Raw genomic sequence first — 26,645 nt, 5'->3', positions numbered from 1 at the left:
GACCGGGGTTCGATTCCCCGAGGGAGAGTTCTTTTTGCACTTTTTGCACTTTGTTCCACCCAACCTACTTGGCTATGCCCAATGCAACAACCCTGCCGAGACCGATCGCCTTAATTCTCTTCGTATCGTCCAATCTCGTCGTCTCGTCGTCTCTGGATTTGAATATCCACCGGTCTGCACGGCCACGTCGACTCACTGCACTCACTGCACATGTATGAGTCAACGCACCAGGCAGAAATGCAGCAAACCCGCAGGGCCACTGTGCCTGCGGGCTCCCAATCGAGGGCCCCGACCTGTGCAGCCTGATCATGAGGCTCAACGGCCAAATCTATAAAGTGCTGGATGAAACACGCTCTATTTCACTCCCCACAAACCAATCGCACTTCCATCGCAAAGCCGATCATGGCTTTTAACCAGTCGGATCCCTCATCCACCAGGACGTCGCTGTCCTCATCGGACACGGCGATGCTGGAGGCTCTAGTGCCGGGATACACCCTCATCTCCCGCTTCTTCTTGTCCTACCTCCAAATCGATCTTACGGCTTATCTGCAGTATTTTGTCGTGCTGGCCCTTTTCGGTGCCTCGCTTCGATATCTTACTCAGTATATCTCAGGATTATGCAAGGAATATTTGGTCTCCACGGCCGAGATCCGCCTCGACGATGAAATCTTCAACTACTTCATGTACTGGATGTCGCGTCAACCCCACATGAAGCGCACCAATCGCTTCGTGGCGGGCGTCAAGACCAACGGCTACTGGAGCGAGGACGAGGATTCGGATAGCGAAGACGAGAGAGAATTTGACGAACTAGATGAGCCCGGCAGCGGCAGCGGCGCAGGCTCTTTTGACGAGTACTGGGCCAAGGTCGTCAGCCGCGACAAGTACAAGCCACTCCGTTTCACGCCCTCGCAAGGCCGCCACTTCTTCTGGTACAAGGGCCAGCCACTGATGCTGGAGCGCCAGCACCAGAACCAGACCGCGCGCTGGGTGCTCAATAACGAGCGGCTGTACCTCTCGTGTATCGGGCGGGATGCCACCATTCTCAAGAATCTTCTCGCCGAAGCGCAGCAGGCCTATGTGGAGCGCGATGGCAACCGCACCGTCATTTACCGTGGTCGGCAGTACTCGCTCGGTGGCTCCTTCAGTTGGGACCGTTGCATGGCGCGGTCACCGCGTCCCTTGTCGACCGTGGTCCTCGACCACGAACAGAAACAGGCCTTTATCGAGGATCTCAAGGAGTACCTGCACCCTCGTACTCGTCGATGGTATTCCAACCGAGGTATCCCCTATCGGCGGGGGTATCTTCTTCACGGCCCTCCCGGTACGGGCAAGACCAGTCTGTGCTTCGCCGCAGCAGGTCTACTCGGCCTTAAGCTATACCTCCTCAATCTCAACTCCAAAGCCCTCGACGAGGATAACTTGTCGTCTCTGTTTTCCGGCCTGCCTCATCGATGTATTGTTCTTCTCGAGGACGTTGACACCGCAGGCATCACCCACCGTCGAGGCAAGACTGTTGCCGATGCGGCCAAAGAGAAGGAGAAGGCGGCTCAAATGGAGGTCCCGGAAGACCTTTCAGATGATGCTGATCAATTGGCTCCCATCGATGCCTCCAAAGGCGATGGCATCACACTCTCCGGTCTGCTCAACGTCATCGACGGCGTGGCCGCCAGCGAAGGCCGAATCCTCATCATGACCACGAACCACCCTGAGAAGCTCGATGCAGCGCTCCTCCGCCCCGGCCGTGTGGATATGAGTATCGCCTTTGAATGCACCAGCCAGAAAGACATCGAGGAGTTGTTCGCCTCGATTTATATGACCATGGAAGGTGACCTGCCCCGCCAATCAGCCTCCCGACGTCTGAGCAACAGTCAAACCCAGCCCACAGCCAACGGGACCACCATCCATCCCCAGCAACTGAAGCGAACCGAAAGCCAAGAGATGAGAGACAAGAACGCACAGGATGCGCAAGATCGACTGGACTCTCTACGTTCCCGAATCACTGCTCTTTCGAAGCAGTTTGCCACTGTCGTTCCCAGTGGCGAGTTTACCGCAGCGGAGATTCAGGGATATCTGCTGAACTATAAAAACACCCCCGAGGATGCAATCCAGCGTGCAGATGCCTGGGTGCAGGCGCTTCGGGAGAAGAAGCGAGCTCGAGAAGAAAAGGCTGTTTAGCATAGCGTTGGAACATCCGATTTGCATCTGTGGTCTGCTGGGCTGGTACACTCGTCGATCGACCTGCCAGACTACATCAACATGAAGTTACGAAAACCGAATCTCTACTCCTGTCCTCAATGTCACAGCTCGTTCAAGTCATCATGTAGCAAAACGAGTCCGATATCAACAGATCCACACAAGAGTAGATGGGGTATATACATTTACAGGCAACATGCTCGCCAAATCCAACGCAGCAGCAACATCTCCTAAACGATTGAAACCGTCTTCCCGCCCAGACTCACATCCGCCCCGTACATACACCGCACCGTCTTCGCGTCATCATACCAGCCATGGAACAACATGCGATCGCCACAGCCACAAACCGTCGCACCACCGGGCGACGTCAACCCATCGTTCCCGGTCTTCAATAGCGCGACATTCGACTTCACATACGGGCCCGCAATGCTCGACGCAGTAGCATACCGCACATCATACGCCGGATCCGTAAAGCAATGCGTCGAGTAGAACAAGAAGTACGTGCCGGCATGCAACACAAGACTCGGCGCCTCGACCAACGGCCCATCGCCATCCGCCGAGCTGCGGTCGAGCATCTGCACCGCGTCGCCGACGGGCGTGACCGCGTCCGCCTGCACCCGCTGCAGCATGATGGGCGTCGCGACGAGCGGCGCCACGCCGTTGTTGCAGTCGCCGCCGTGGCCGACGCTGTTGCCGTCGACCTTGTACACGACGTAGCGCGTGCCGTCGGCGTCTTGGAAGCCGGACGCGTCGATCGAGCCGCCCTGCTCGAGGCCGCAGGCGAGCGGCGCGTTGCTGGGCACGTACGGCCCGGTAGGCAGGTCGGCGATCGCGGTGCCTACGCAGTGGTGGCCGACGTCCGACTTTGCCTCGCCGGAGTAGTACATCACATACTTCCCGTCGTCCTGGGCGTGGTGTCAGGCTATTCATCTGAATCTGGATCTGCATCGGCATATTGATATGGAGTCTTACACGCAGGATCACGTCTGGTGCCCAGTGGTCTTTATCCGTTTCCCAGGTGGACAGGGTAGGTAGGGCTTCGATATCCAGGAGTTTCCAGGCGTGAAAGTCCTCCGAGGAGGCGACCTGGATCCGCTTGCCATTCCCGTTCGTGCCGAAGGCGTACCACTTCCCATCCGCGGCTTTCAGGAAGCTGGGATCGGGGAAGTTGGTGTTGAGTCCCATCCACGGACCTTTTGCTCGCTTGGGCAGCATCGGCGAAGCCAGCGCCGCCGGCAGCAGTGCGAGGGCGAAGGCCAGCCATGTGGACGGTGGAGTCACTGTGAAGAGCCGCATGCTGGACTGCCTGGTATCAGACAGTACGAGACGAGTGAAAATTATTGAAGAGCTTATCTCGACATGCGGGATGTTTTCTACCGGAGGACGAGTCTTATATGGGACTGCGCCCACCGCCACTGCGAGCCAACCCCAGTCTACTTCTCAACCACGGCTGGGCCACTTGGCAAGAGAGGGATGAACGGAGGGCAGGAATGAGACACAAAATGAGAAAACTATGGTAATACTCCCGCGCGGGGAGACACGACATGGCCAGCCGCACGTCTGACATAGGGATCCATCAGGTGCATCTGGGAAGCGGGAGAGGCTAAATGATCTGCAGTGCACTTAAGCTCCAGCTCGTGTCTGTCGAAGAAAGGCCCGTGGATTCTCGACACAGGTGCGGCATCATGAGATAGCTGTGAGGTCTGTGGGTAGTTGCCATGCCCAATGGACTATCGAGTCAGTATACGACCGAGCTTGCCAGCCTGCAATACAACGCCGACGACTAGAGCGCGCGGTGACTAGTCGTGCTATAAACGCACCACCCAGCAAAGAACTAGGCAGACCGATCCTGCACGGAATAGTCAGTCGAAGTGTGGAGAGACTGGAGTCTGCCGATCAGCCTTAATTGATCCACGGCTCGATACTTGGCAGCATGCGGCAAGGCACATGGAGTTGAGTAGCCTAGGAAGGTAGGAGGGAAGACGCCGATCGTGGTGTCAATGCTATGCTATTCCTGAGATTCTCATCAGAGACAACCAACTCCGATTCTGGGCGCGGACGAAAGGAGTACGAAGCTAGTGAGCTCAGTGCATACAAGGGCGAGAGCTCCTACTACAGTCCGAATGATATAGTGGCCAGTCGAGTGCTACTGCAATATTCTGAGCAGTGATACAAAAAGGAAAGCTCGGGTACGAGGGGGAAAGAACCCTAGATGTGATGCAGAATGCAGCCTAGACATACAGCTCTTGGGGTGCGATCTCGAAGTAAGATGCGGTCATCGCCGTCACAGGCGCGAGTCCGGATGCTAAAGTAGATACGATAGGCTGGAAGGAACTCCATCGCAGGAACCGACCACGGTTGCACAGGGCGCATTGTTATTCTCAGGGCCGCATTGGTACAGCATGCGAGCGCTGGAGAACATCCACCTGGTTGGCTGATCTCGTTGCACGATGCGCCAATAGTTGACCTTGATCGTGGACCCTAAACGTCACTTCAAATACCCTCGGACATTTCCCGAGTCGGTATCCGCCGAGATGCTACTTATTAGAGCGACCAGACTTTCCGGCATTATTGGTGCACATGGTAGATAGAAACCCGATACTCGATTGACCTCCATCCACCATCAACGGCGAAATAGACGGGGATATAGTTTCCGTATTCCGACTGGAAGCAAGTCCCGCGCAAGTCGAACACTGACAGTCAAGAGGGAACGTCAGCACTCAATGCAAGGTGATCAGATCGCATGTTCAAATCCCGATCCTGGATCTCTCGAGCACGCAAGGACCGTGGAGCCTGCGTTTGGTCGATTCTATCGACCCCGCATGCCGACATTGCAGATAAGAGGCTGACGGAGGGTCAGTAACAGTCGGTGAAGATGTCGCGTTCGTGATAGGAGGATGTCACCGTCATCCGTGCATCGACCAGTTAAATAACTATTGGACTATTGGTTAGTGCATAGGGATCGGCGGCTCGCGTGACAGAGGGCTAGGCACGACATGGGACTGATTCCGACTTCCGAGATCGCGGAGTCTGGCGATGGCAAGCATCATTTGACGGAAGTCGATGATGGTCCGAGGGGGCAAGGGAGAGCAGGTGTGGTATACGGCTGGGCTCCAATGCCGCGGCAATACTTCAATAGAGAATGCGCAGAAACTGCTTTCCATTTATAGTTGTACTCTATATAGAGGGTTATTTGGCTATTCTATATTAGTGCCTCTACAGTCATAGTATTGCATTGGCACAATTTCCTTGCGGCAGGGGGGTGAACGTCAGAATTGTAATGAGTTGTGTAATATCGATGACGAGCACACTGACATGGCGGTCTTCTGCGATTTCTTAAACCATCATCCAATCTTCGAAAATTGAAGATTGCAGGAATAGAAGAGGCGGCTCTGCTAGTGTAAAAATCTCAATCTGAAGACTTAGCCTCCTGTTAATCACAGAAATGCTGGTTGTCGTCACCGATTTAGCGCGCTTATCGGGGACCGACAAGGCAGAAGTATAAACAAAGGATCTGCCGCCAAGGCTAGTTGGAGAGAAAGTGGATGCGCTGTGAAGAGGGATAGGGGGATAACAAGCGAACTGGAAGGAGCAGAATACCGGTTTAGACGAGCATATCCTCAGCTGTGTGAGAACAAGCCACAGGAATCGGGTGGCTGGGCATCCAAGCCAGACTTGCGTGGATCGCTTTGTGGTTCCACTTAATGGAGCCGATTCGGCACTGAGATCAGGATGGCGATAAATCACATTCTATCTACTTCATGTATCGGATGCGCCAATTCATCGGTGTGACGAGAGCAATCCGATCACGGATATACAGCCCGATCTGGGGCTATCAGGGCTCCACTTGGCCTGCTCGGGCATGTTCACCAAGATCTTCATTGTGCTTATCGGCCATTATTAGAAATGGGACTACAAAGAAGAATTCGCTACCCTCAGGTCCAATTTGATCCTTTCTTTCAGTGGGGAATCTTAGCCGATAGTACTATCTCGCATCCCATTTAATCCTAAAGACGCTTTTGCCAGATCGGGGCGATATTCTCTGCTCGACAAATTTGACATTTGACCAGTACTTGATCCAGCGGGATGAGAATCCTTTGTCTTCATGGCTACGGTATGAACCCGGATGTCATGCGGCATCAGATGTCGGCGTTGATGAAGCTAGCCGATCCTAGCTGGGAGTTTCACTTTCTATCTGGGCAGATAGAGTGTCCAGCAGCTCCAGGTAATTAACCTCTGTCTCCACGAATGGTCGCCGCTGCATCGTCGATAATAACCTCGCGGGCGATCTGGTAGGTGTCGAGCTCGCATTCCCCGGGCCATACTTCTGCTACTCGTCCGATTTCGATCCCGTCTCCATGCGTGCTACACATGCCTTGGTTGACAGGGAGATCAATACCAACGGACCTTTCGATGGGGTTTTTGGCTTCAGCACAGGAGCTGGTGTCCTAGTCGCATATTTGCTTGAGCGACTGGCCGCATACCCAGACCAACCGTTGCCTGTTAAATTTGCAGTCTTCTGCTCACCTCCTCCTCCCATATCCACGGATCCGGTCTACTACGATTCCCTAATCGGCTGTCTGTCAGCCAACGACAAGAAGCGCCTCTACTCCGCGGAGGATGAACAGCTAGCCCAGCTCCCAGCTCCAACTCGAAGTATGATTACGGTGGTCGTGAAGGTTCTGGACTGTATGGCTCCAATAACCCGCCGTCCACGCAAGGCCTTTTTGGATCGGGCACCAATGCCGGTGCCTTGTATCATCCACCCAGCCTTTTTCAAGGCTCGTCTGCCGATTCCAACTTTGCATGTGCGCGCGACGAAGGACGATCCAGCGATGAAAGAAGGTGCCGTGTTGATCGAGTCCCTTTGCCTTCCCGAACTGCGACGAACCGTCGAGCATAGTGCTATCCACAACCTCCCACGAAAGAAAGGCGAGGTACAGGAGCTCGTGTCTGCAATGGAGTGGGCAGTCGCGCAAAGCCAGCAACCGCAAGCCAGGTTATGAGTGTCGAGGATTGAGGTTCTCATCCGGTCTGCATTTCATGACTTTCTTCCAATTGTTGTTGCAGGCGTGATCATAGAGGATGATGTTTGAACCTCTCGCTTTTGCATAAGAAGGGATTTGAAGATTTGGTTTCAAATGTAGAAAGAGTAGCCGAAGATCTGTATTATGCCTGGGTACATATTCCATAATTTCTGAAGACTCAAGAAGAACATGGGCAAACGTAAATAGGGTGGGCATCCATTCTCTCCGATATATTCATGCTGATCGCCATGAGTGCCGTCAAATCTAGCCAGCACTCCACCAGTTGTTGATACTTTGAGAAGTGTTGGAGTATGAACACAGCCAGCGTAGCCTGTAAAGACCGTCTCCATGATGGCCAGTCCAAACCAGGATATAGTCCGTCGTGCTCATGGGATCAAGAGCAATTGCCTGCTGTATGTCAACAATTTCCGAGACGGGTGCAAAGTCAACCAGGTACTCACCGCTATACTGATGGGGCTATTGGCTTCGATAAAATCGTAGAGGTCTTGGTAGTACCCTTTCAGATTCCACCGATTCCCAAGCTGTTTCATGTTGGTGCTATGTCCGTAAGAAACGACGAACGAATCTCCGTATCCAAAGGCCACATCCATGATCTTTGAGCCATCGCTCAGGTTGCCATACGTTTCGAGCTCGGCGTTGGTCTCATCTGAGGCCCAGGCGCCCCAGCTACCATCGGTCCATCGTGCGTAATAGCGCTGGCCAGGCCCAAGAACACAAAGTTCCAAACCGTTGAGCCCTTTTGCACTGATTTTGCCACCCAGATGCGGGTACTGTCGATCAAGACCTTTGCTTTGTACTGCAGATGGCGATTAGCGTTGATTCTGTCCCATTGGAGAAGAGGATGATTCGTCTTACACCAAGATCCGTCCGAATAGCGAGCCACCCACGTCGTTGATCCATCAATGGCATCTCCCAAGCTGACGGACACAATCCTAGCGGAGCCTTGCTGCATCTTGGGATTGCCGGTGTTGCTACGGCGATGGCATCAGTAATTCAGCAACATACACTGACTGGTGGCAAGGGACTCACCTGGACGTGTAATTCGGACCGATGCAAGCAAAGAGATTCCCACAGAGAGCCACCGAATAGGGCACGATAACTGTTGCAGTGCTGACGGAGGTGGTCGTGGCAGGCACGAAGCGCGATTGGGCCTGTCTGGATGGCGGCTTTTGAACCTGTCGCTCGCGAGCTCGTTCTCGCTCTCGCTTCAACTCCTTCTCTCGCTCGCGCAGCAGTCGCGCTTGTTGCTCTCGCGCTTCTTTCTCTTTCTCTCGTTCCTGCTTCTCTTTCAGCCGTTCCTGCTCGAGCTTGGCCTTTTCTCGCTCCAGTCGCTGTTGTCTCTCCTTGATCTGTCTGAGCTCCGCCAGGTGGGCGTCTTGCTGTTTCTGCATCTGCTTCTCCATCCGCGCGACGCGCTTGTCGCGCTGCGCGAGAAGACTCTCCATCGTGGAGCGCAGTGCGCCCGTGTCGCTCTCTGCCTTTTGGATCATCCGCGTATATCGATCTCGCTCCTCCCGCATCATCTCCTCGGTCTCGCGGTCTCGTTTCTGGATGGCCGCCTTCATGTTGTCCTCGATTTCTCGGCGCTCCCTGGCCCATTTCCGCTTCTCCTTGAGAATCTCACTCTGTAGCTCTCGGCCAGCGGATGTCTGATCCAATGAGCGCTTCTCATCGATGAGCTGCTTCTGCAGCTCCGTGGCTATCGGGGCATTGTGACTAGCCAACAAGTGGACCACCTTCTTGGCCGATCCCTCGGTGTTATGATGTCGATGACAGGTGCTTCCCTTTGAGAGCATCCAGCCCCAGAATTCCGGGGTGTCCGTCAACTCTTTCTCGCGCTTTTGGCCCTCCTCGCTGGATATGCGATCCCACATCGTCGTCACCAAGATGACTTTCTTGAGAGCATCCTGGCCGCAGAGCTCCTTGAACATAATCAAGTTCTTCCTTGCTGAGCCCTGCATGCGAATGTCGGTGATGCGATGGAGGTAGATGATTCCATTCAACAGGATGTTGTTTCGGTATGAGTCTCCAAGCCACGCGGCGATCTCACTGAGAACCTCAGTATCGCTTTTCTTGGTGTCGTCGAACCCCGGGGTGTCGATCAGATAAACGGTGCGGTTGGGCAAGGCATCGTATGCGTACACATCGACGACAGATGTGCCTGGGCCGCATTCAATACAGTGCAATTCATTTGTGTGATCGTTGCATTAATTCCACTTACAGGCTTTCAGGTCATGGCCAATCTGGACCGGTTTACCGGAACAGAGAGAGATGAACGAGCTCTTCCCCGAGCCCGTGACGCCCATGACGGCAATGAAAACGTCATTTGGTCTTTTGATAGACTTTAGAGATACGCTCCATGTGAAGTTCCTACGCGATTCTACCGTGACTTACCCAGGGGCTCGACCAGCACGAAAGTTCTTCGGCGGGCCTGGGGTTGGAGCTTGGGTGGAAGAAGCTGGCTTGCTCCGCCGCACAAGAGGTTTACCTGGTCATCATCAGTGGCTGTTCTTTGATTTTGAGGTAGCAAATCCCGGTACTCACTGAATAAAGACATGGCGTTCGAGTGTCTCGATCACCGCGAACATGGGAGCAAATGACACCAGCGGTATGAGGCAAAAGGAGCGATATCCCACTTGCTACTCCGAACAGCCCTTATATGCCTCACATTAGAGAGGGCGTTCCATTTCCCCGTCTCTGCAATCCTGCGAGGCAGGGCTCAGCTCGCCCGCCCCCAAAGCGCCACGGGGTTATCTGCCTGGTTGATTCGCCTTGCCAAGGGCGCCAGCTCATAGTGCCCAATATGCATTCAGCGAGTCCGCGACCCTGAATCGTAATGATTGGATGAGGCTCGGCGTGTGGCAGAGGTGTTGGCAAGTGGATAGCGAAGACGGTTTGGAAATTTTAAACGAAAAGGCTCAGCCACTTAGACGTGCATGACTGTTCTGCACATGCGGCCAGTGGGGGTTAGTGCTTATGTCCACGAGGGAGCGATTGATAAACGTCTTTTGCTACAAGATCCGAGGGTATTGAGGCTCTTCTGAGGATCTCGCGGGTGGTTTCAGCTGATCTCAGGTGCTCAACTTTCTCACCTCCAAATATCGTTGGCTTTCTACGCCGGAGGACTAACTCATTCCCTTTTTAACAGAGAACGGCACAGGTTCTCTGTGGGCATATTCATTATGGATATGAAGTTCGCCGCAGACCAGTTCGCCGACCAGGCCCAACGCTTCTCGGCGCTTACCGGACTCACCAGGCCCAATCCACGCGATAGATTCTTTCTTGTGATGGGCATGACAGGCTCTGGCAAGAGTACCTTCATCTCCCGGTGTACAGGGAAAGACGTCCATATTGGCCATGGGCTATATTCATGTCAGCGTTTCCCAAGCGAACAAGGCCGTTCTTAACCTCTCAGAACCTGAATGTTTTTCCCTACTTAGGCACCGAGTCAATAGACGTCTTTGACTTTGTATTCAATGGGCGACGAGTTTACCTCGTGGACACTCCGGGCTTCAACGACACGAACCGCTCCGACATCGAAACACTAGGCACACTCGCCACGTATCTCGGCGCATCGTACGCCAACGGCGTCCGCATCCACGGCATCATCATGCTACACCCGATCTCGGACAACCGCATGTCTGGCTCGAGTCTGCGAAATATCGAGATGATGAAGGCCATGTGCGGGTTCACGGGCTACGAGAACCTTGCCATTGCAACGAGCATGTGGCCTGCCACATCGGACTATACCGAGAAGGCAATTGCCGAGAACCGAGAGACTGAGCTCTTGGATAACGATCAATTCTTCGGAGCGCTGGTCACGCAAGGCGCAAGCGTGTTCCGCCACAATGAACAGGGCCGTAGAGACCCGGACGAAGAAATGGCCTCGGCCCAGAGCATTGTGGAGCATCTCATCCAGCAGTCGGACATGGACACTCCGGAAGTCCTGCAGTTGCAGCGGGAAATTATCGACCAGAAGAAAACGCTCGGCGAGACTGCGGCAGGCATCGCCATCGCGGGAGACCTGTACAAAGCGCGCAAAGCGCACGAGGATCAACTGCGGAAGATCGAAGCGGCGATGCAAGGCGAGCTTGCCAAAGTGGACGCCACGCACGCTGCTGAGCTAGAAGATCTCAAGGCGGAGGTGGAGCAGAAGCTGAAGACGGCAGGAGAAGAGAAGCGTGCGTTGAAGAAGTCTATTGAAACAATGCGCAAGGAAGAGGAGAAGATCTGGAAAGAGAAGATCGATGCACTGGACAGGCAATTCCAGGAAGAACTCAAGGCAAAAGAGCAGGAGCTACTCGATATGGAAGATTCGCTGGAAGAGATACGCCGGGATATGATGCAGCGATCTAAGACGCCTCGACAAAGGGCGCAGGTCGCGGTCGAGACGGCTAAACATGAGCAGATTGTTAGCAGCGCAAGACAAGAAGTTTCTGAAGCACGCGACGCATATCAGAAGTTTAATGGGAAGAGGAGTGAAATTTTCAAGGGATCCTTGAATGGGATTGCTTCGGGGGTTGCGTCTGGTGTTGTTGCTGCAGGTAAGCTGCCTCTCAATGCGCTATTTAAATGGAATATGCTGACCAAAACGACCCTGTAGCTCTTGCGGGGGGACTAATGTGTGCAGTGATGTAACACAATGGTCGAGATATTCTAGCTCATATCAATATCATGTGTTCTTGGTTCCATCTGGTTTAGGGCTATATACCAGGGGCTCACGGCGCCCTAAAGTCCTTAATCCGAGACTTCTCATATCTAGTATATCTATGACAATGGATAATACTGGCTACTGGTGCTAGGACTAGTTCTGTGAAGGGAAGGTGCGAGGCCGCCTTGGGAGTAAAGCACGTTACAAGGGGCTGGCTGTTTTCGACTGCTAACTTGTATAATAGAGCTGCCGTGGTGGGATATATTTAACTAGATACGTTTGTGAATATCTCTAAGGGACATACTCTAACTCGTTTTCTGGGGTTTCTACTGTCCGCCATGATTGACTGGGACTTCCTCTGAACCAAGATTTACCCAGGTCCATTTATGCCAGCACTAGGCTGGTTCAAATAGATACCAATCAACAAAGCTCATCATAGATACAGCATCAACATCAGGTCATATACACGCATTTCATACCCTGGAATCCCAAACGCCCAAACCGCCAAAAGAATGCACCAAGAATCTCAAGAGGCACACACGAATCAACGCGAAAGCATCCACGTCTCAAACGGAACACCTCGAGGCACTTTCTTCCCATCGCGCCTCGTCTCAAACAGCACCGGCTCAAAATCACAGACCGAGGCATACTGCCTCACCAAATGACGCCAGTAGCACGACTCCGCCGCCGGCGTAAGATAGCGATCCCGAAACGTGCGCACCGCATTTGCCGCAATGCGCTCCGCCGTCTGCGGGTTATCAATCAAGTAGTCGACCTTCGCCGACAGATCGGCAAAGTCCGCCTCGACCTCGACGTAGTTCGCGTCCGGGCCGGACGAGACCAGGGCCGCATGGTGCGCCTCGCGCCAAGTGAGCGGATGCGAAATCACCACGGAGCGGCAGTTGAGGAGGTACTTGCCGCGGCCGGAGAAGCTGCGGCCCTCGGTGTGCGCGAGGAACATGTAGCGGCAGTGGTCCTCAATCGGGAGGAGGTTGAAGCGGATGTCGTTCTCGTCGTCCCAGTCGATGACGCGGACGCTGGCCCAGCTGCGGCCCTGCGCGGACTTGAGGAGTTTGCCGCGCACGCTAGGGTTTGTGGCGAGACTGCCGCGCCAGACGAGCTGTTTCTTTTTGTCCGCGAAGGAGAGGCCCGCGGTGTAGGTGCCATCTGGGGCTGTTTCGCCGTCGTCGAGGGCGGCGATGCGGCGCCGCACTTCATGGTAAGGGCCGATTTGCACTTCAGGCCACGCCCAGTACCCGAAGTCAGGCATCAGCCAGACGGAGTCATGGTCGTCGCGTTTCGAGTAGGACCAGATGGGCCCTTTTCCAGCTGGGTCGGAGGCGAAGTCTTCCGTTGTGAAGATGAACTCGATGCTGGGCAGGTGATGACGGTCTGGAAACGCGGTTAGGGCTCGCTGCAGGGAGTTGAGGGTTGCGCGGGCCCGTGATGCGGTGGCGGGCATTGGGGCAAAGTCGACGATGTACAGCTAGAGAGGAACAGAGGCGTCAGTTAGAGTCATCTTTCATGCAAAATCACGATGCATCAACTCGACGTACCTCGCCACGGTCGATAATCCCCCGCACCATGCCATCCTCCACATTCCGTGAATCGAGCTCTTTAAAGCTAATCGGATTCTCCCTCTTCAAAGAACTGGACTTGTCGATCTCACCGAAAAGCTTCGGGAATGCAATACCGCATTGCTCCTCCGAAAGACCGTGGTTATTCCCATCCCGCTCGACAATAAACTCCCAGGACTTGTTCTGTGGCGATGTGTCCAGAGATGGGCAGTGTGAGTGAGTATTCGGTCGTGACGCTTTGAGAATGTAGCGGAATCTCGAATCGTGCGATCGACTGACGAGGAGGAATGTGAGGACAAAGAGCGAGATTGCGGCGCCGGTGGCCAGGAAGCGGAATGAAGGTCGTTGCGCGAACATGCTGCCCTTTACGAGCTCGCGACCAGCGCGGGACCAGACCACAGCTAACGTAATTTGCTAATGTTCTGGGAGTGTTTATGATGGAGAGTCTGGTCTCGTCTGGATTGATCTGTGTAGGAGCGTGATGCGACTATGATTTGGACGTAGAGCTGGGGGGGTCAACGTTGATGGTTTCCACGGCAACGCATCTCCGTGTCATTGGTCGAGATTGGCGCAGCATCGAACTACCTAACTACAGTACATAGTTAACAAGCTATAGTTGGAACGATAGCAGTAGGTCTAGCTCGGGTGGATTAATTGAATTTCTCAGGGCGTGTTCACGTCGGAATTATAAACAGTAAATAAAAACCGAGAAGGCCACTCTGTAAAAGCGATCAATGAGCACCGTCGATCAAGGGTCCCAACGATATCGAACTATGTACATGGGAGGAGCGCGCCACAGCCAGTTGATATATTCAAGGGGTATCTCAACAACAGATCATGAAAAGAAAACGGGGGTGATAAGCGAAAGAAATGGGAAGACGCCAGCCGCGTAAGATCGTCAAATACATGAAGCCGCAAGTGCAACTGCAACGGAGAAGAAGTGAATGGCAAATGACCGACACTATGACCGTTCGTCAACGCTGGCGGCTGCACTGCTGCCGTTGTTGCTGAAATAGCTCTCGTCGATCTTCAGAATCCACTCCACCTTCTGTGCCTCGGTGCGAGTAGCAAAGAGGAATGTATTTTGGGTCCCGTAGACGGCGAAGATATTAGGTCGACCTTTGGCAGAGAGCGAACGGTCGGTGCCTGCCCCCGATCCATCGAGGAGGCGGGCAAAGTCGGGCGCGTGGTCAACGCGGGAGTTGCGTAGATTGATTGCGTTGATTTCGTCTCCATCGGGGACAGAGTAGATGTGGAGATACGGCCGGCGAAGCTCCACGAAGCGGCGGACCCAAATGCTGTTGGTGTCATCGGGCGTCAGGACATGACCTGATTTCAAGGCAGAGGGGTTCTTGGGGAGAGTTTGGATGGTAGCCACGAAGCGAGGCTTGAGGGAAGCTTTATCCGAAGCGGCATCAGTGCCATTGGACTTGTTTTGCGAGGCAGCAGCCGCGCCATCGGCTGGAGGTTCGGTGTTGGTGCGGACCAGAATCATTTCGGTCGGGTCTTTCTTGGCTGGCCACAGATCGAGGTATTTTTGAAGAAGCTTGGCTTTGCGCTCATTCAAATCTTGGTTTCGCATTGGCGTTGACCGGTTACTGCCTCGGGCGGGTGAGGCCATCAGACTGCCCGCGCTGAGAGCCCCCCGGGCGGCATGTAGCTCAGCCACGCGGTATCGGCGTTTGCGAGCTGCTATATAATCTCGAACCAACGACACCTTACGAGGAGCCCATGTGGTCAACAGCTCCTCGCCCTTGACATAGTCGTTTTGGGTATTCATCCGCCAGAGGTCCGCGGCACGCTTAGCTGAGATGGGACGAATAACGAGGGAGTACATGCGTGTTGTGGAATGCACAACTCGGGTCGAGCTCCAAAGCTGTTTAAACATTGATTGCTGGCGAACATAGGTGCGTCCCAGAATCTGGACAGTCTGGTCCACCTCGAATACGACAGGAGTCTGCAAGCGAGAAGAGATGAGATCCCAGCGAACGGTCACTTGCACCCGGTACTTCTCTGCGGTCACACGGTCGAGGAGCAGAGAGCCGTGCAAGCTCGAATCCCACTGGCCCACAATGGTGACATTAGACGTTCCATCAGCATTGTCCTTCACCATCGGTTCTTGGACGAACTTCAGAGGAACATCCGGCGTCTGGAGATCCTGGTCTGGGATCTTGCCCCAGGGGTCCAAGAGCCGGACAGAGCCGACGCGGGCATTCGTGATGTCATCCCAAGGCAATCTTTCGGTGGAGCTATACGTAAGATTGATCGAGACACGGCGCTGCAGACCCTGATGAAGTTGGTAGGTGCCGGCATCGAGATTGCTGCTTTGGACCACGTCGACCGGCAGATATTCACCTGACTCCGCAAGCTCGAGTATCTGCACTCTAGCAAAGACATCATGTCTCTCTTCGGAATAGAACTCGGACTCTGCGATCCGAGGTGTGGTGCGTTTCTTGGGCGTGATATCTGAAGAGTCACGCATGTCATCCCAGCTCAGGAGTTTGTCAAGGTGAACTGATGTCACCCGAGCATAGACGCAGACCTTAAGTGCGGCAGTCCTCGGGCTGGAAAGTGGGAGGCTCATGCTGTGTACGCTTTCAAACCGCACTGGGCTCTCCTCGAATCCATTGATCATCTGTGTCGTGGTCGCGCCTCCTTCCTCGGAGATTCCAGGAACAAAGAGCTGTGCGTGGACGTCACTGCCTTCCCACTCAGCAAATCCGATCATATCGCGCATGACGACATTGAACTTGAGGGTTGACGAAGGCGCCTGGGCAGAAGAAGGCTCTAGTGACAGGCGGATAATGCCAATGACACTCTGAGTGTAAGGAGAGGTGATTTCGATCGAGAAGTCTTGCACGCGAGTCTCAAATACGGCAGTCAACGGAATGTCAGCATCACCGACCAAAGAATATTGGGGAGAGCAAGGCTCCGAAAACGGGTTTTCAAGTTTGAAGTGCTGGATGTAGTCAGGTCGGTCGATGTATTGGTGGAGTTGGCGCATGGACTGAAGACGTCGCTGGAGCTTCTCGATCGACCACAAATGAATCACGCATTGCTTGAAGTCAATAACCCGAACACCAACGCACGGCTTTTTGGCCTCGTCCAGAAAAATGTCCTCGTCGCCAGAAATACCGTTCAGCACGAGGTCGTATGATGAAGCCATATTGTAGCCATGATCAACAACGGCAAATTGAAAGACCACGTTCTTGTCCATGATCTGGCTCATGACCTGTGCTTCTTTGAGAAGGGATGCATGCTGCAAGATCTTCTCGGCCATGCGAACGTAATTGCGCTGGGACCAATGGCGGAAAACAGACTGTGCGATGGCAAGCTCGTGCTCACTCAACTTCGCAAAGCCATTTTCAAAAATTTGCGGGATTGGCTTGCCCATGTCCCGCATCTGGGTTTCAAAGGTTTCTTTCTGTTTTCTCAATTGTTCTTCAAAATCCTCTTTGGCATTGCGAAGAGCATCTTCCATGCGCTGCTTCTCCGAGCGGATCTCTCCAGGATCTTGGTTGGAAGAGGCCTCTGCAGTCTTTAGCTTGTCTTGAAACTCTTCCTTCTGGCGATCCAGCTGCCGCTGCATATCCTGGCGGACTGAATTGAGCGAAACAGCTCCGTTAGTTCCTTCGTCATCGCCATTTTGTCGAGGAGTTCCTGGCATAGTGATTGCGGTATCCAGGGAGAAGTTGTCGATGGTTCCATTTGACATATACTTGTCTCGCACAGGAAAGGAACTAAGTGAGTCCGAATCTTCCTCATTCTCGGGTATTCCGCGACGTACGGCTCGCGCCTTCTGTACATCCTCGAACAGCGCGTCAAGCTCGTCATCAGGCAAATGAGAAATATGGTCCGGCCCTAAGATGGCACTAACGGCTTCCCTCCGCGCAAGGAACCAATCAGATTCACGCCCACGCTGGGAAGGCATTGGCGAATCCGCCCTGTTGGATTCCCCATCGATCTCGGATCCAGTCTTGCTCAGATTGCGATCATGGGTCTTATTGGGTGCCGGGGAGCCGAGCTGGCTAGTCGTCACAGAGTGTCGCAGGAGACTCTGCTCCACACGCTCAGCGCGGGCCTCTTGAGGATGGTTGAAACGGAAAATGTGGAAGTCGCCAAGAATGATACGGAAACCACTCTTGAGTCGTTTCGGCTTATCGATCCGCAGCCCATTAACCATGACTGCTGCGCCTTCGGTAGGGACAATGGTCACGACATTGTCCACGTTTTCGAAAGTGCAATGCTTGTCCAAAATCTTGGAACCATTCAATCGGATTTCCACGTTGTTTCCTTGGTCCATATGACCAACGGTCGTAGTTCCTGGTTTGATATTGTAGACCAGACACTCTGCCAACAGAGGATCATCGCTGAGGTTAACCAAGTGAGGCATTTTCTTTGGGGTGCTCAGTCCGATAAAGCCCTTTTCAATGTTAATACCAAGTTCTTCCAGTGCTGCTTCGCGCTCTTTGTGGATCTCTTCCGTCTTCTGGAGCTTCTCTTCCCAGGTTTGATTGAGATCCTTGTATAGTTTCTCACTCTGGTTGAGTTGCTCCACAATCTCGGCTTTGCTGACCTTGGTGACGGAACCGTCTGACTGCTGGATAGAGACCATCTGCTTCTCCAACGGCGTGTCGGGTGGGTAAGCTTCTTCGGCTGGTAATGTCCCAGCGGCGCCCGCTGCACCACCAGCGCCCACACCACCGCCAAGTTTTGATCGAAGTTGGGCCAACTCCTCCTTGAGTTCACGGATCATGCGAGCATTTGGATCCTCGTTGACCACAGCGTGGTTCTTAATTCTCTTGGCTGAGTCTGCATAGCGAAGAGTACTCAACGTCTCTTCGAAGTTAATATCCGCGGGGGATATAGCTGCAATCATGGAAGTCATTGAATTGCCGCCCAGTGAATCTTTCAGCAACCAAGTCAGGACCGAGTCACGATATGGCACCATCGACGCGTTTTTTTTCTTGCCAGCAGAGACATCAGCTAGTGCAGCAATGACACGACCAAGAGTTGAAAGGGAGCGGTTAATCTCAGCGCCTTCCTTCAAACGGGCACCGGTAGCCCCGGTGGAATTGGCTCTCTCAGAACCAGCCAAATCGACCAAACTGATCTTGGATACTTTCTCAGTATCCATGGAAGTCTCAGAATCATGGCGCTTCTGGGTGAGCGTCAATGTGAAGACAGCATGTGACCGACTGGATGTTTCGTTCATGTTTGTCGCAGCAACCGTTCGAGCTTTGTTACCCTCGTCCATCAAATTCTCAATCTCTTCGAAGGAGCGAACCACCAATTTGGCCAGATCCTCCACATACGGACCGGTGGACGGGTGCTCACGGACTTTCAGGTTGCCCTTATTTGATGGGTTGAGCAGATCGCGCACGCGTTCGTTATAAATTTCCAGGTAGGACACCTCGACAGTACAATTGAGACATTTGTCTTGCTGGATCTCGGAAATCCGCCCAAACATGGACTGGCAAATGCGCGGGATGACACCGTACTCCTTTCCATAACCCATCATCGAGTACGACTTTCCGGAGCCGGTCTGGCCGTAGGCGAAAATACAGTTGTTGTATCCGCCGAAAGCATTGTCCAGCAGGGGTGTACCCAAGTCATCAAACAGGTTATCCTGGCCAGCATAGTTGGGAGCACTTTTTTCGAAAGACCAGTAGGAGCGGTCGAAGGCGAAGGACTTGGGGCCTTCGCCGCCGCCGCCGCCGCCTTTTCCACCCTTGCGTGATTTATCTTCCGCGCCCGGTGGTGGAGTGAGCACCGTCTGGGCGCCTTTCATCTGGACGATACATTTCGCACCTCGATCGATTTCTGGCCACGTTCACCGTCTCTTGTTAACAGGGCCAGATGAGATGGTCTGTGTATCCGACATCGAAACTCACCTCTGCTGTTAAAAGGCCGCACCCGCACCACCACCTTGATATTGCCTCCGCCGCCTGGAGCCATCTTGTTCTCTACCCCATACACCGGGGGCGATCACGAATTGACAGCGGTGGGAACTCAAATCCGAAGGGGGTCACACAAGCGGTGACGGGGACACACCGATGCGCCAACTCCGCGAGGAGCGCGACTTGGGGCGATGTCGCAAGGGAGAGGACGTGGATTCGAGGATGCTCTGATATCGCCTGCGAATAGTGGTCTGGATCTGGGTCGGAGGGCGTTGGGGAACCGTGGATGTCAACAAAGACGTCATGTATCAAATATTCAGCGCGTCCTGTCCTGTGTGGGGTGGGTCACCAGGGGAGGATGAACCCGCAGACGCGGCGGTCGGAATCTCGCAGACTGTAGACTCGATCTGCAGCGTTGGTGAGCGAGCTCGAGGCACAAAGAATAAAATGCGATTGTCAAGTCGGCCTACTCATGCGGAAAAGCCACCTGCTCCGGGGCGGGACCCCTTGCTGAGGTAAGCGAATGGCCCTGTTGGCCCAAGAAAGTAAATGCGATCGCAGTGCAGTGCGGTCGGCGATGTCAAAGTCGGAGATAATATTTTGAGAGTCGGAAAGGAGTCATGTCAATTGCACTAGAAGATATCATCTAGGGCGAGGACCATATTACTGAGGCAGAGGCAGATGGAGGAGCTAGTAGACAATCTAGGCCTGTCAAGTCCTCACAGGACTTGGAGATGGACATTATCCTGGGTAGAACTTCCAAGGTGCTTGGATCTAGGTAGTCATCGGATTTCCATTGCAGTCTTGGAGTATTTGGGTCGTGCTGTGGTATTGGAAAATACCTAGATGAGTTCAGAAGGGTACACTGTGTTCATCAGATGGATAACTAGCATTCCCTTGCACAATAGTGATATATATCGCCGCCTACTTACCCAACTTGCCTCGAATTCCTATATCGCGCGATGCCGAGCGAGTGAGCTGCAGAAATGTATAGTCCAATAACTTTTCTCCCTTGAATACCTACTGTAACTGTTGCAACCTTCCTCTCCACTGTAGACATAGCAAGCGCCAAAGCTTCCTAGACGTGGGGATCGGAGATCGGACCCCGCTACCAGGCGACGCTGAATGGTGGATATCTGGATACATTTATATATAAGGTTGTCCGGGGCGAAGTGTCGAATCGCACGTGGGGAGCAGCAGATCGATCCTTTTAGAATAGGAGACCCAAGTCCTCTCAGTACGGGCGCATGTTGGGCAGCAAGCGCAGGCTGACCACCTCATAGGACGTATACATACGAGTGTCTTTTGTCTGAAAGAGAGTGTACACTGTTTCGGGCTCTTGCGTCATTTGGATCACCAAGCCCTGACAAAGAGACGGGGGGAGGTCAGATCGCCGGGGACTTCGACATCACCGGGCTAGATTGCAACCGACGGCCGCCTCACTGAAAGGGAAATTGGGGGGACATAATCCCTGTGCGTGATGGGTTCTGCGTAGACGAGGACGTGGGGGGGGGGGGAGCAGGGATCCAATGCATGGATCACACAGTGACGAAGCACAAGAATGGTTATGATAAACGCATCGTATCGTCATCCATGGTTATCACACTCAAGATCCCTCAGCAGCGTATAAGCAGTAATGAGACCTGAGGTGGAGGCCGCCCCAAACGGGAGACAGCGCCGAGGGTGCGTCACATGACAAATCACGCACTGCACGCAGCAACTCCGTTGGGCACGGGACGCCTGACTAAGCACCAGCGCTCACCGCCTGGAAGTCGAGTCGGGTAAGTGGTGTGACTCGCGTCGCACATGACTTAGAGGGGCCCGGGACGCCCGGAGACGGCACGTGAATACCGGTACAGAACGCAGTCCGTACACATCACGGGGACTGGAGACAACACGCGCAGGCGGGCCAGTAATACCGGCTGCGTCAGGTCTTGTTCCCTGGCCCCCATGGCTGCCATTGGGCCGCGATGACCAGCGCGGCCCAGCGCGCTCGCTGATACGCCGATCCGGCGGCGCCGGGCTCGGTCAAGACCGGCGAGCCAGTCAATCGCGGTACAAAATGCCCCATCTGCCCCCTTTTTCGCCTTTCTTCCCCTCTGCCTCTTCTCGTTGGTTGCCCACCCTCACCCGCTGCGCTGCCCTCCAACCATCGCACAGAACCCTTACGTCTGGTTTGCATTAAATCCTATCATTCGCCCCCGTCCCCGTGGCAAGTCCAATCATCTTGGACCGAGTACCACCACTGGTCTTTGGCCTCGTGCAACACCCACAGGTGTCCATCTCTCGTGTCCATCGCATCCATCCGCGCTCATCGGTGGTCCATCGTGGTCGCAGTGCCGATTCCCGCCTTAATTTCCAGGCTTCCAACGGTAAGTGTGATTTGCGATCTCGGGAGTTTGACTCGTTCCCCTATGGGACCGTCATTGGTGCTATGACGCTTTGCCATTTCTATTGCGATTGATTCCTCTATGACTGTTGTATATTGCGCGTTGCATAGGACTGCATTGGAGTGCATTTCTTTATTTCTTTTTTTTTTTTCTCCCTTTCATTTCTGCCCTTGTGCTCGACTATCCAAGTACTCTGAGGGAGTCGCTGTGACTGCGCATTTCCCCCATGATCTTGACTGCGAGTACACATTCTGTCGCTCTCGCTCATTCCAAACTCCCCCTACATTCTCTCTCCTGTCTTCTCCCCCATTTCGATTCCCTCCTGTAAACACTGCACTTTCCCACGCGTCCTGCCATTGATTCGCCGCGGCTTGTGTGGGTGCGGGTTTCTTGACATCAGCGGCCCCAGTCGCGCACCGCACCACTTCTCGTTGGCCTGCCCTCCTTCCCCTCCCCCCTCCCTCCGGTCAAATCATCGTCTGGCTCTGATCCCTTGATCGCGTTGGATTGGAGACGACCCGAACGGAGAAAGCAGTTCCCCTACCCCATTCAGGTAACTTGCCTATCCCTCAACGCTCTCCACCCCTCCAATCCCACGTTGTGCGCGCGCGCGACTTTAGCGGCCCGTGGCAAAACAACACACGCGCCCTGGGCCACGCTTCGGGTCGCATGCGAAGCGCCTGCGCCGTGTTTCATCCTCGTTCTATCGCTATTGGCTCTTTAGTGGACTATGCACGCGACTCTGTTGTTTTTTGCCTATGCTACCTGATTGTTCCTCACTCCCTCCGCCTGCAACGCGTCCCTATCGTTTACATCATCGTTCGTGGGGTTTGGTGTCGCATCTAACATCTGACGTCTAGTCGACGCGAATTGCATTCGCCCTGCACCGTCAGCCTCGCCTCGAATCTCGGTCTTGCGTCTTGCTTTGACAGAAACGAGGCGATCGACAAGGTATGTCTTCTTCTAGCCTGCATCTCCCCATTCCGGTGCCAACGCATACATACACTTTCCCTCCTCCCGCCTTAAGGCGTAACCTACTTTGGGGTTCACCAAGACGCCCTCCAATCCCGGAAGGTGGCTCCCACCGAGACAGCGCACCACGCCCTGACTACAGATGATCATCTTCAAGTCAGAAAGACTGACGCTCGCAGTGCCGATTCGTGGAGTCGCTGAAGACGCGCTCTGACTCCCTCGCCGGAGGCGCATCTTGTCGTCCCGCCAGTGCGGACGGGCACCGCCCCAGATTCTGAATTGGCTGTGGCAGAGCAATCCTGCAACAGCCCCAGAAACGGCGTGATATTGAGGTAGCCTGCCAACGCCGTCGAAAATAGTCTCTGCGTAGCCTCAAGCCTTCGGAAGTGGCATCACCAGGACCTTGGCTCTCTCTTGACAACGCATCACGTCGATTCGAGGGTACCCCCCCGGTCTTGCTGCATCACAGCCCAACCACGTTACACCCGACGGTGGGCATAAAACAGATTTGCACAAAAGAGCCAAACCCTCCGGTTCGAGATTCTTCGCGACCAGAGGTCCGCCCTGAGGATTCCTCCCTGACCAAAGATCAAACACCAATTATCCTGGCCCCGTCTGGTGGTGCCTGCAGTTAAGGTATGCGCCGAGTCCCTGTGCTGTTCCGCGTCTCCATCGACGCCCCCCCACTGTTTGGGCCCCCTCCCTCGAATCCAGTGACCTTTCGGTGCTGCGCTTTGCTGACGCGACTCCCCGAACCTGCAGACCATTGTCTTTCGCTTGTCGAATCATCGGCCACCCACGCCTTCTGTGGTGGTGACTATTCCCCTCTTGCACGCGCCTTGGTGATATCGACCCAGGTCGCCTGCCAAACATATACGCAGTCCACTTGGTTCCTCATCTCATTTGCAACGGCTTATTACCCTGTCGCTGCACCTTAAGTTCATCGGCTCGTGTGATTGGTGAACCCCGGGTGGGTTAGATCGTCACCTTAAACCTTTCCCCTGTTACGGTGCCGTGCCGCTGTGCGACGGAACTCTCCCCGCCGCATTCCTTCTATCATGGAGTATCCTCCGCAGTATCAACAGCCTCATGGCCAACATCCGCACGCCCCTTCACACATCCCTGGTCCTTACCAAGCGGCACCGCCGAATGCGGGCGCTGGCGTTGGACCTATGGCATCCCCTACCAATGCGCAAGCACCGATGCAACCCACACACTCCGCCCATCAGACATCCCCGATCGTCCCGTCGCAACAGCACTACCAACAGGCTCCAAATGCCCCCGGTGCTGTGCATCAGCAGATGAATTTCCCGCAGGGCTACGGCGTGACTGCCGCCATGCCGCAAACTTACGGCATCTCACCAACCCAGGCCGCCGCCATGGCCACTGCCGCCGCGTCTGGCCAGTTCTACCCGCTTCACCAGGATTCTATGGCTGGACAACTTGCTCCCGGGCAACGGGGCTCGCCGCGAATGGCTGGTATTCAAATGAAGCCGGATCGCAACCCGCGGTCGCCACCACAGATGCCCGGGCAGATGCCTCCAATGGGATCACAGGTCCCTATGCCACCCAGCTCCCAGATGTCTCAACGTCGGATGAGCCATGTGGGTAGTCCCGGTGTACAGACTGCGCAGCCTGTGATGAGCCATGTTGGCCGCCCGTCTGTCGCTCCACCGATGGCTGCACCGTCTCAGGCGGCTATTCAACAGAGCCACCCGTCGCCGGAGTTGGTTGCCGGGAGCAACCAAGAAGAATCTCCGCTCTACGTCAACGCCAAACAGTTCCACCGTATTCTCAAACGCCGGGTTGCGCGACAAAAGCTAGAGGAGCAGCTGCGCTTGACATCGAAAGGCCGCAAACCGTACCTGCACGAGTCCCGACACAACCACGCGATGCGTCGGCCACGTGGTCCTGGTGGCCGTTTCTTGACGGCAGACGAAGTGGCTGCCATGGAGAAGAAAGTCGCTGAAGGCGACCCCGATCCCCTCAGCCACGTTCTGGGGAAGGGAGAGAATGGCGCGGCACAAAAGCGGAAATCAAGCGAGGTCAACGATGAGTATGTGAATTCGAAGAAGACCAAGACCAGTGCCAGTGCCGACGGAAGTGAGCAAGATTCGGCCGAGCTGTCGGACGAGGATGGATAAGCGTGTCGCTCACGCTGCCGAGGTTTTCATCCCGTCTTTGGGCTATTTTGGTGATCAGGTGCTTTCCATTTTTCCTTGCTTCTTTCCTTTGTCATCACGGCTTTATGGATGGACGTTATTTTGGACCTTTTCTCTAGCGAGCGATGTGTACGGATCCCCCCTTTTACCACTCTATTCACTTCTACTCCATGTGCTTCTCTCCTCCCTTTTTTTGTGCGGTCGACTTTCCCGGCCTCTGTTTATAAGTTATGCTGGGACGATCACTTCCTTGATTCCATTTCCCCTTCTCAGTATCCCCGTGATGATTGGACGTGTTTAGGTGGCCATGGGCTGTGGACCCCGAGAATTGCATTCCGAGAATGATCGTCTTGGCATCCAGGCTCGAAGCGTTTATGAGTTCGATCTTATACTGATGCGCGTGGGACGTGACTCTTACAACTCTCAACAAGCCAAGCAGGGCCTCTCCCTGGGACAGCGTGTCTTTTGTCTAGTTCCGCCTGATTTCGACCTGCATCACCTTGTGTATATCCAATCTCAACAGTACAGCAACACCTCAATTTGGTCCAGCTTCGTGTCCTATGTCTCTACTACCTCCGGTTGCGATGTTTTACAGCCCCTGCTGATATCTTTGTCTCCTTTTTCAAACTACCTCCGGGTGTTTGCCTTCACTTCCTCGGTGTCTCTGCGTTGCGTGTTTACGGGTTAGGTTGGGTTGGGTTCGGCTTCGGTTAACTAGGAAATAGAGGGTCTCCATCACTGGAAAAACAGATTGGAAGCGGGCTTGGAAAGACTGGGTTTCCTTGTCGGGTTGTTTTCCTTTCTCCCCAATTTGTCACTGCTTATACCATGGATCTGCAATGAAGATACTGCTGTTTATCTTTACTTATCGTCGATCCAGAGGCGTGTTGTACTGTCCAACTTCCAGCGAAATGTAGCCATTATGAAGTCCTGGTGACTCGGCTGTCATTGTTTCGCCATTCTAGAGATCATGTCATACCATGAGCCCATATTCATGGAATGCACGAAGAAAGTGATCGAAGACCACAACAGCCAGTATCAGTTCTGACTGCGCGTGGGAGAGAATAATGATAAGGAGAAGGGTAGTATCCGAAGTTCACCACCTACGTCCATATGGCAAATGCTCATGTATAGATTGAGACCTAGTGCCCCCCAAATGAAACACCGCGCTTTCAAATGCTTCAATCTACTTTCACACATAAATTATTCTCTCATCCATTAATTCCAGTCGATATTTCTCCGCCTCCCTCGTCATCCCATCAGATGCCCCTTGACATGCTTTCTGAGTCATCTTCGACCGCCATGTTGCGGCCGTACAAACGAATTCGCCATTTACATCGAGCTCCTCGTCCCACGGGATTCAGTTCACGGGGAGCGAGAAACCCGGCAGGCTGGCTCGGTAGATGGGATTATATTTTGCCATAGTTGGCCATATTATGTTCTGGCAGGGTGGGAGAATGAGGGAATGCATATAGTGTGGGCTCTACTGTTGGTAGCGTAGGGCTGCGTAGATGGGAAGCTTCGCCTGTGAACCGCGTCGGAGGTGATGTTTATGCCGAGTCTCACACTATGCGGCTGTGAGCCAGGAAGACTGACTTAACCCACTGGGAAGCTTATTGTCACGGAACAAGGTTATAGACTGGAACGTAGGGATCATCATCCTACTCCAGGTGGACATGGAATATAGGGGATATGAAGTACTTTCCACACAAAAGCTGGTCGAGGCCAGCTGCGACCAGACCAGCGCAGAGC

General features: G+C 54.0%; 8 protein-coding genes across 8 annotated transcripts; 4 read left to right on the top strand and 4 right to left on the bottom strand.

The window, feature by feature from the left end:
* Nucleotides 1–402: 402 nt before the first annotated feature.
* On the top strand, nt 403–2,175 carry N7459_002347 (BCS1 and AAA domain-containing protein; the record flags this gene model as incomplete). Its single annotated transcript, XM_056941532.1, has 1 exon — nt 403–2,175. The coding sequence occupies one exon, from the start codon at nt 403–405 to the stop codon at nt 2,173–2,175; it is 1,773 nt and encodes a 590-aa protein (XP_056803387.1).
* Nucleotides 2,176–2,423: 248 nt separating this feature from the next.
* Nucleotides 2,424–3,489, bottom strand: N7459_002346 (glycoside hydrolase family 43 protein; the record flags this gene model as incomplete). Its single annotated transcript, XM_056941531.1, has 2 exons — nt 2,424–3,098; nt 3,166–3,489. 2 exons carry the CDS (start codon nt 3,487–3,489, stop codon nt 2,424–2,426), a joined length of 999 nt encoding a protein of 332 aa, XP_056803386.1.
* Nucleotides 3,490–6,279: 2,790 nt separating this feature from the next.
* On the top strand, nt 6,280–7,199 carry N7459_002345 (uncharacterized protein; the record flags this gene model as incomplete). The annotated part of the gene is made up of 2 exons (XM_056941530.1): nt 6,280–6,418; nt 6,490–7,199. The coding sequence occupies 2 exons, from the start codon at nt 6,280–6,282 to the stop codon at nt 7,197–7,199; spliced, it is 849 nt and encodes a 282-aa protein (XP_056803385.1).
* Nucleotides 7,200–7,484: 285 nt separating this feature from the next.
* N7459_002344 (P-loop containing nucleoside triphosphate hydrolase protein) lies at nt 7,485–9,798 on the bottom strand (the record flags this gene model as incomplete). The annotated part of the gene is made up of 7 exons (XM_056941529.1): nt 7,485–7,628; nt 7,682–8,037; nt 8,097–8,212; nt 8,271–9,402; nt 9,463–9,572; nt 9,636–9,729; nt 9,786–9,798. The coding sequence occupies 7 exons, from the start codon at nt 9,796–9,798 to the stop codon at nt 7,485–7,487; spliced, it is 1,965 nt and encodes a 654-aa protein (XP_056803384.1).
* Nucleotides 9,799–10,423: 625 nt separating this feature from the next.
* N7459_002343 (uncharacterized protein) lies at nt 10,424–11,844 on the top strand (the record flags this gene model as incomplete). Its single annotated transcript, XM_056941528.1, has 2 exons — nt 10,424–10,571; nt 10,619–11,844. 2 exons carry the CDS (start codon nt 10,424–10,426, stop codon nt 11,842–11,844), a joined length of 1,374 nt encoding a protein of 457 aa, XP_056803383.1.
* A 592-nt stretch (nt 11,845–12,436) lies between these two features.
* On the bottom strand, nt 12,437–13,826 carry N7459_002342 (uncharacterized protein; the record flags this gene model as incomplete). The annotated part of the gene is made up of 2 exons (XM_056941527.1): nt 12,437–13,378; nt 13,449–13,826. The coding sequence occupies 2 exons, from the start codon at nt 13,824–13,826 to the stop codon at nt 12,437–12,439; spliced, it is 1,320 nt and encodes a 439-aa protein (XP_056803382.1).
* A 604-nt stretch (nt 13,827–14,430) lies between these two features.
* Nucleotides 14,431–19,427, bottom strand: N7459_002341 (kinesin-3 motor protein uncA; the record flags this gene model as incomplete). The annotated part of the gene is made up of 2 exons (XM_056941526.1): nt 14,431–19,292; nt 19,364–19,427. 2 exons carry the CDS (start codon nt 19,425–19,427, stop codon nt 14,431–14,433), a joined length of 4,926 nt encoding a protein of 1,641 aa, XP_056803381.1.
* A 4,362-nt stretch (nt 19,428–23,789) lies between these two features.
* On the top strand, nt 23,790–24,875 carry hapB (CCAAT-binding transcription factor subunit HAPB; the record flags this gene model as incomplete). Its single annotated transcript, XM_056941525.1, has 1 exon — nt 23,790–24,875. One exon carries the CDS (start codon nt 23,790–23,792, stop codon nt 24,873–24,875), a length of 1,086 nt encoding a protein of 361 aa, XP_056803380.1.
* Between the last annotated feature and the right edge of the window lie 1,770 nt (nt 24,876–26,645).

The sequence above is a fragment of the Penicillium hispanicum genome, assembly GCF_028827665.1.
Source record: "Penicillium hispanicum strain IBT 35686 chromosome Unknown utg000002l_segment0_segment0, whole genome shotgun sequence".
NCBI lineage: Eukaryota > Fungi > Ascomycota > Eurotiomycetes > Eurotiales > Aspergillaceae > Penicillium > Penicillium hispanicum.
The sequence above is the reverse complement of the archived record's forward strand: the minus strand, read 5'-3'. Positions and strand labels throughout refer to the sequence as shown.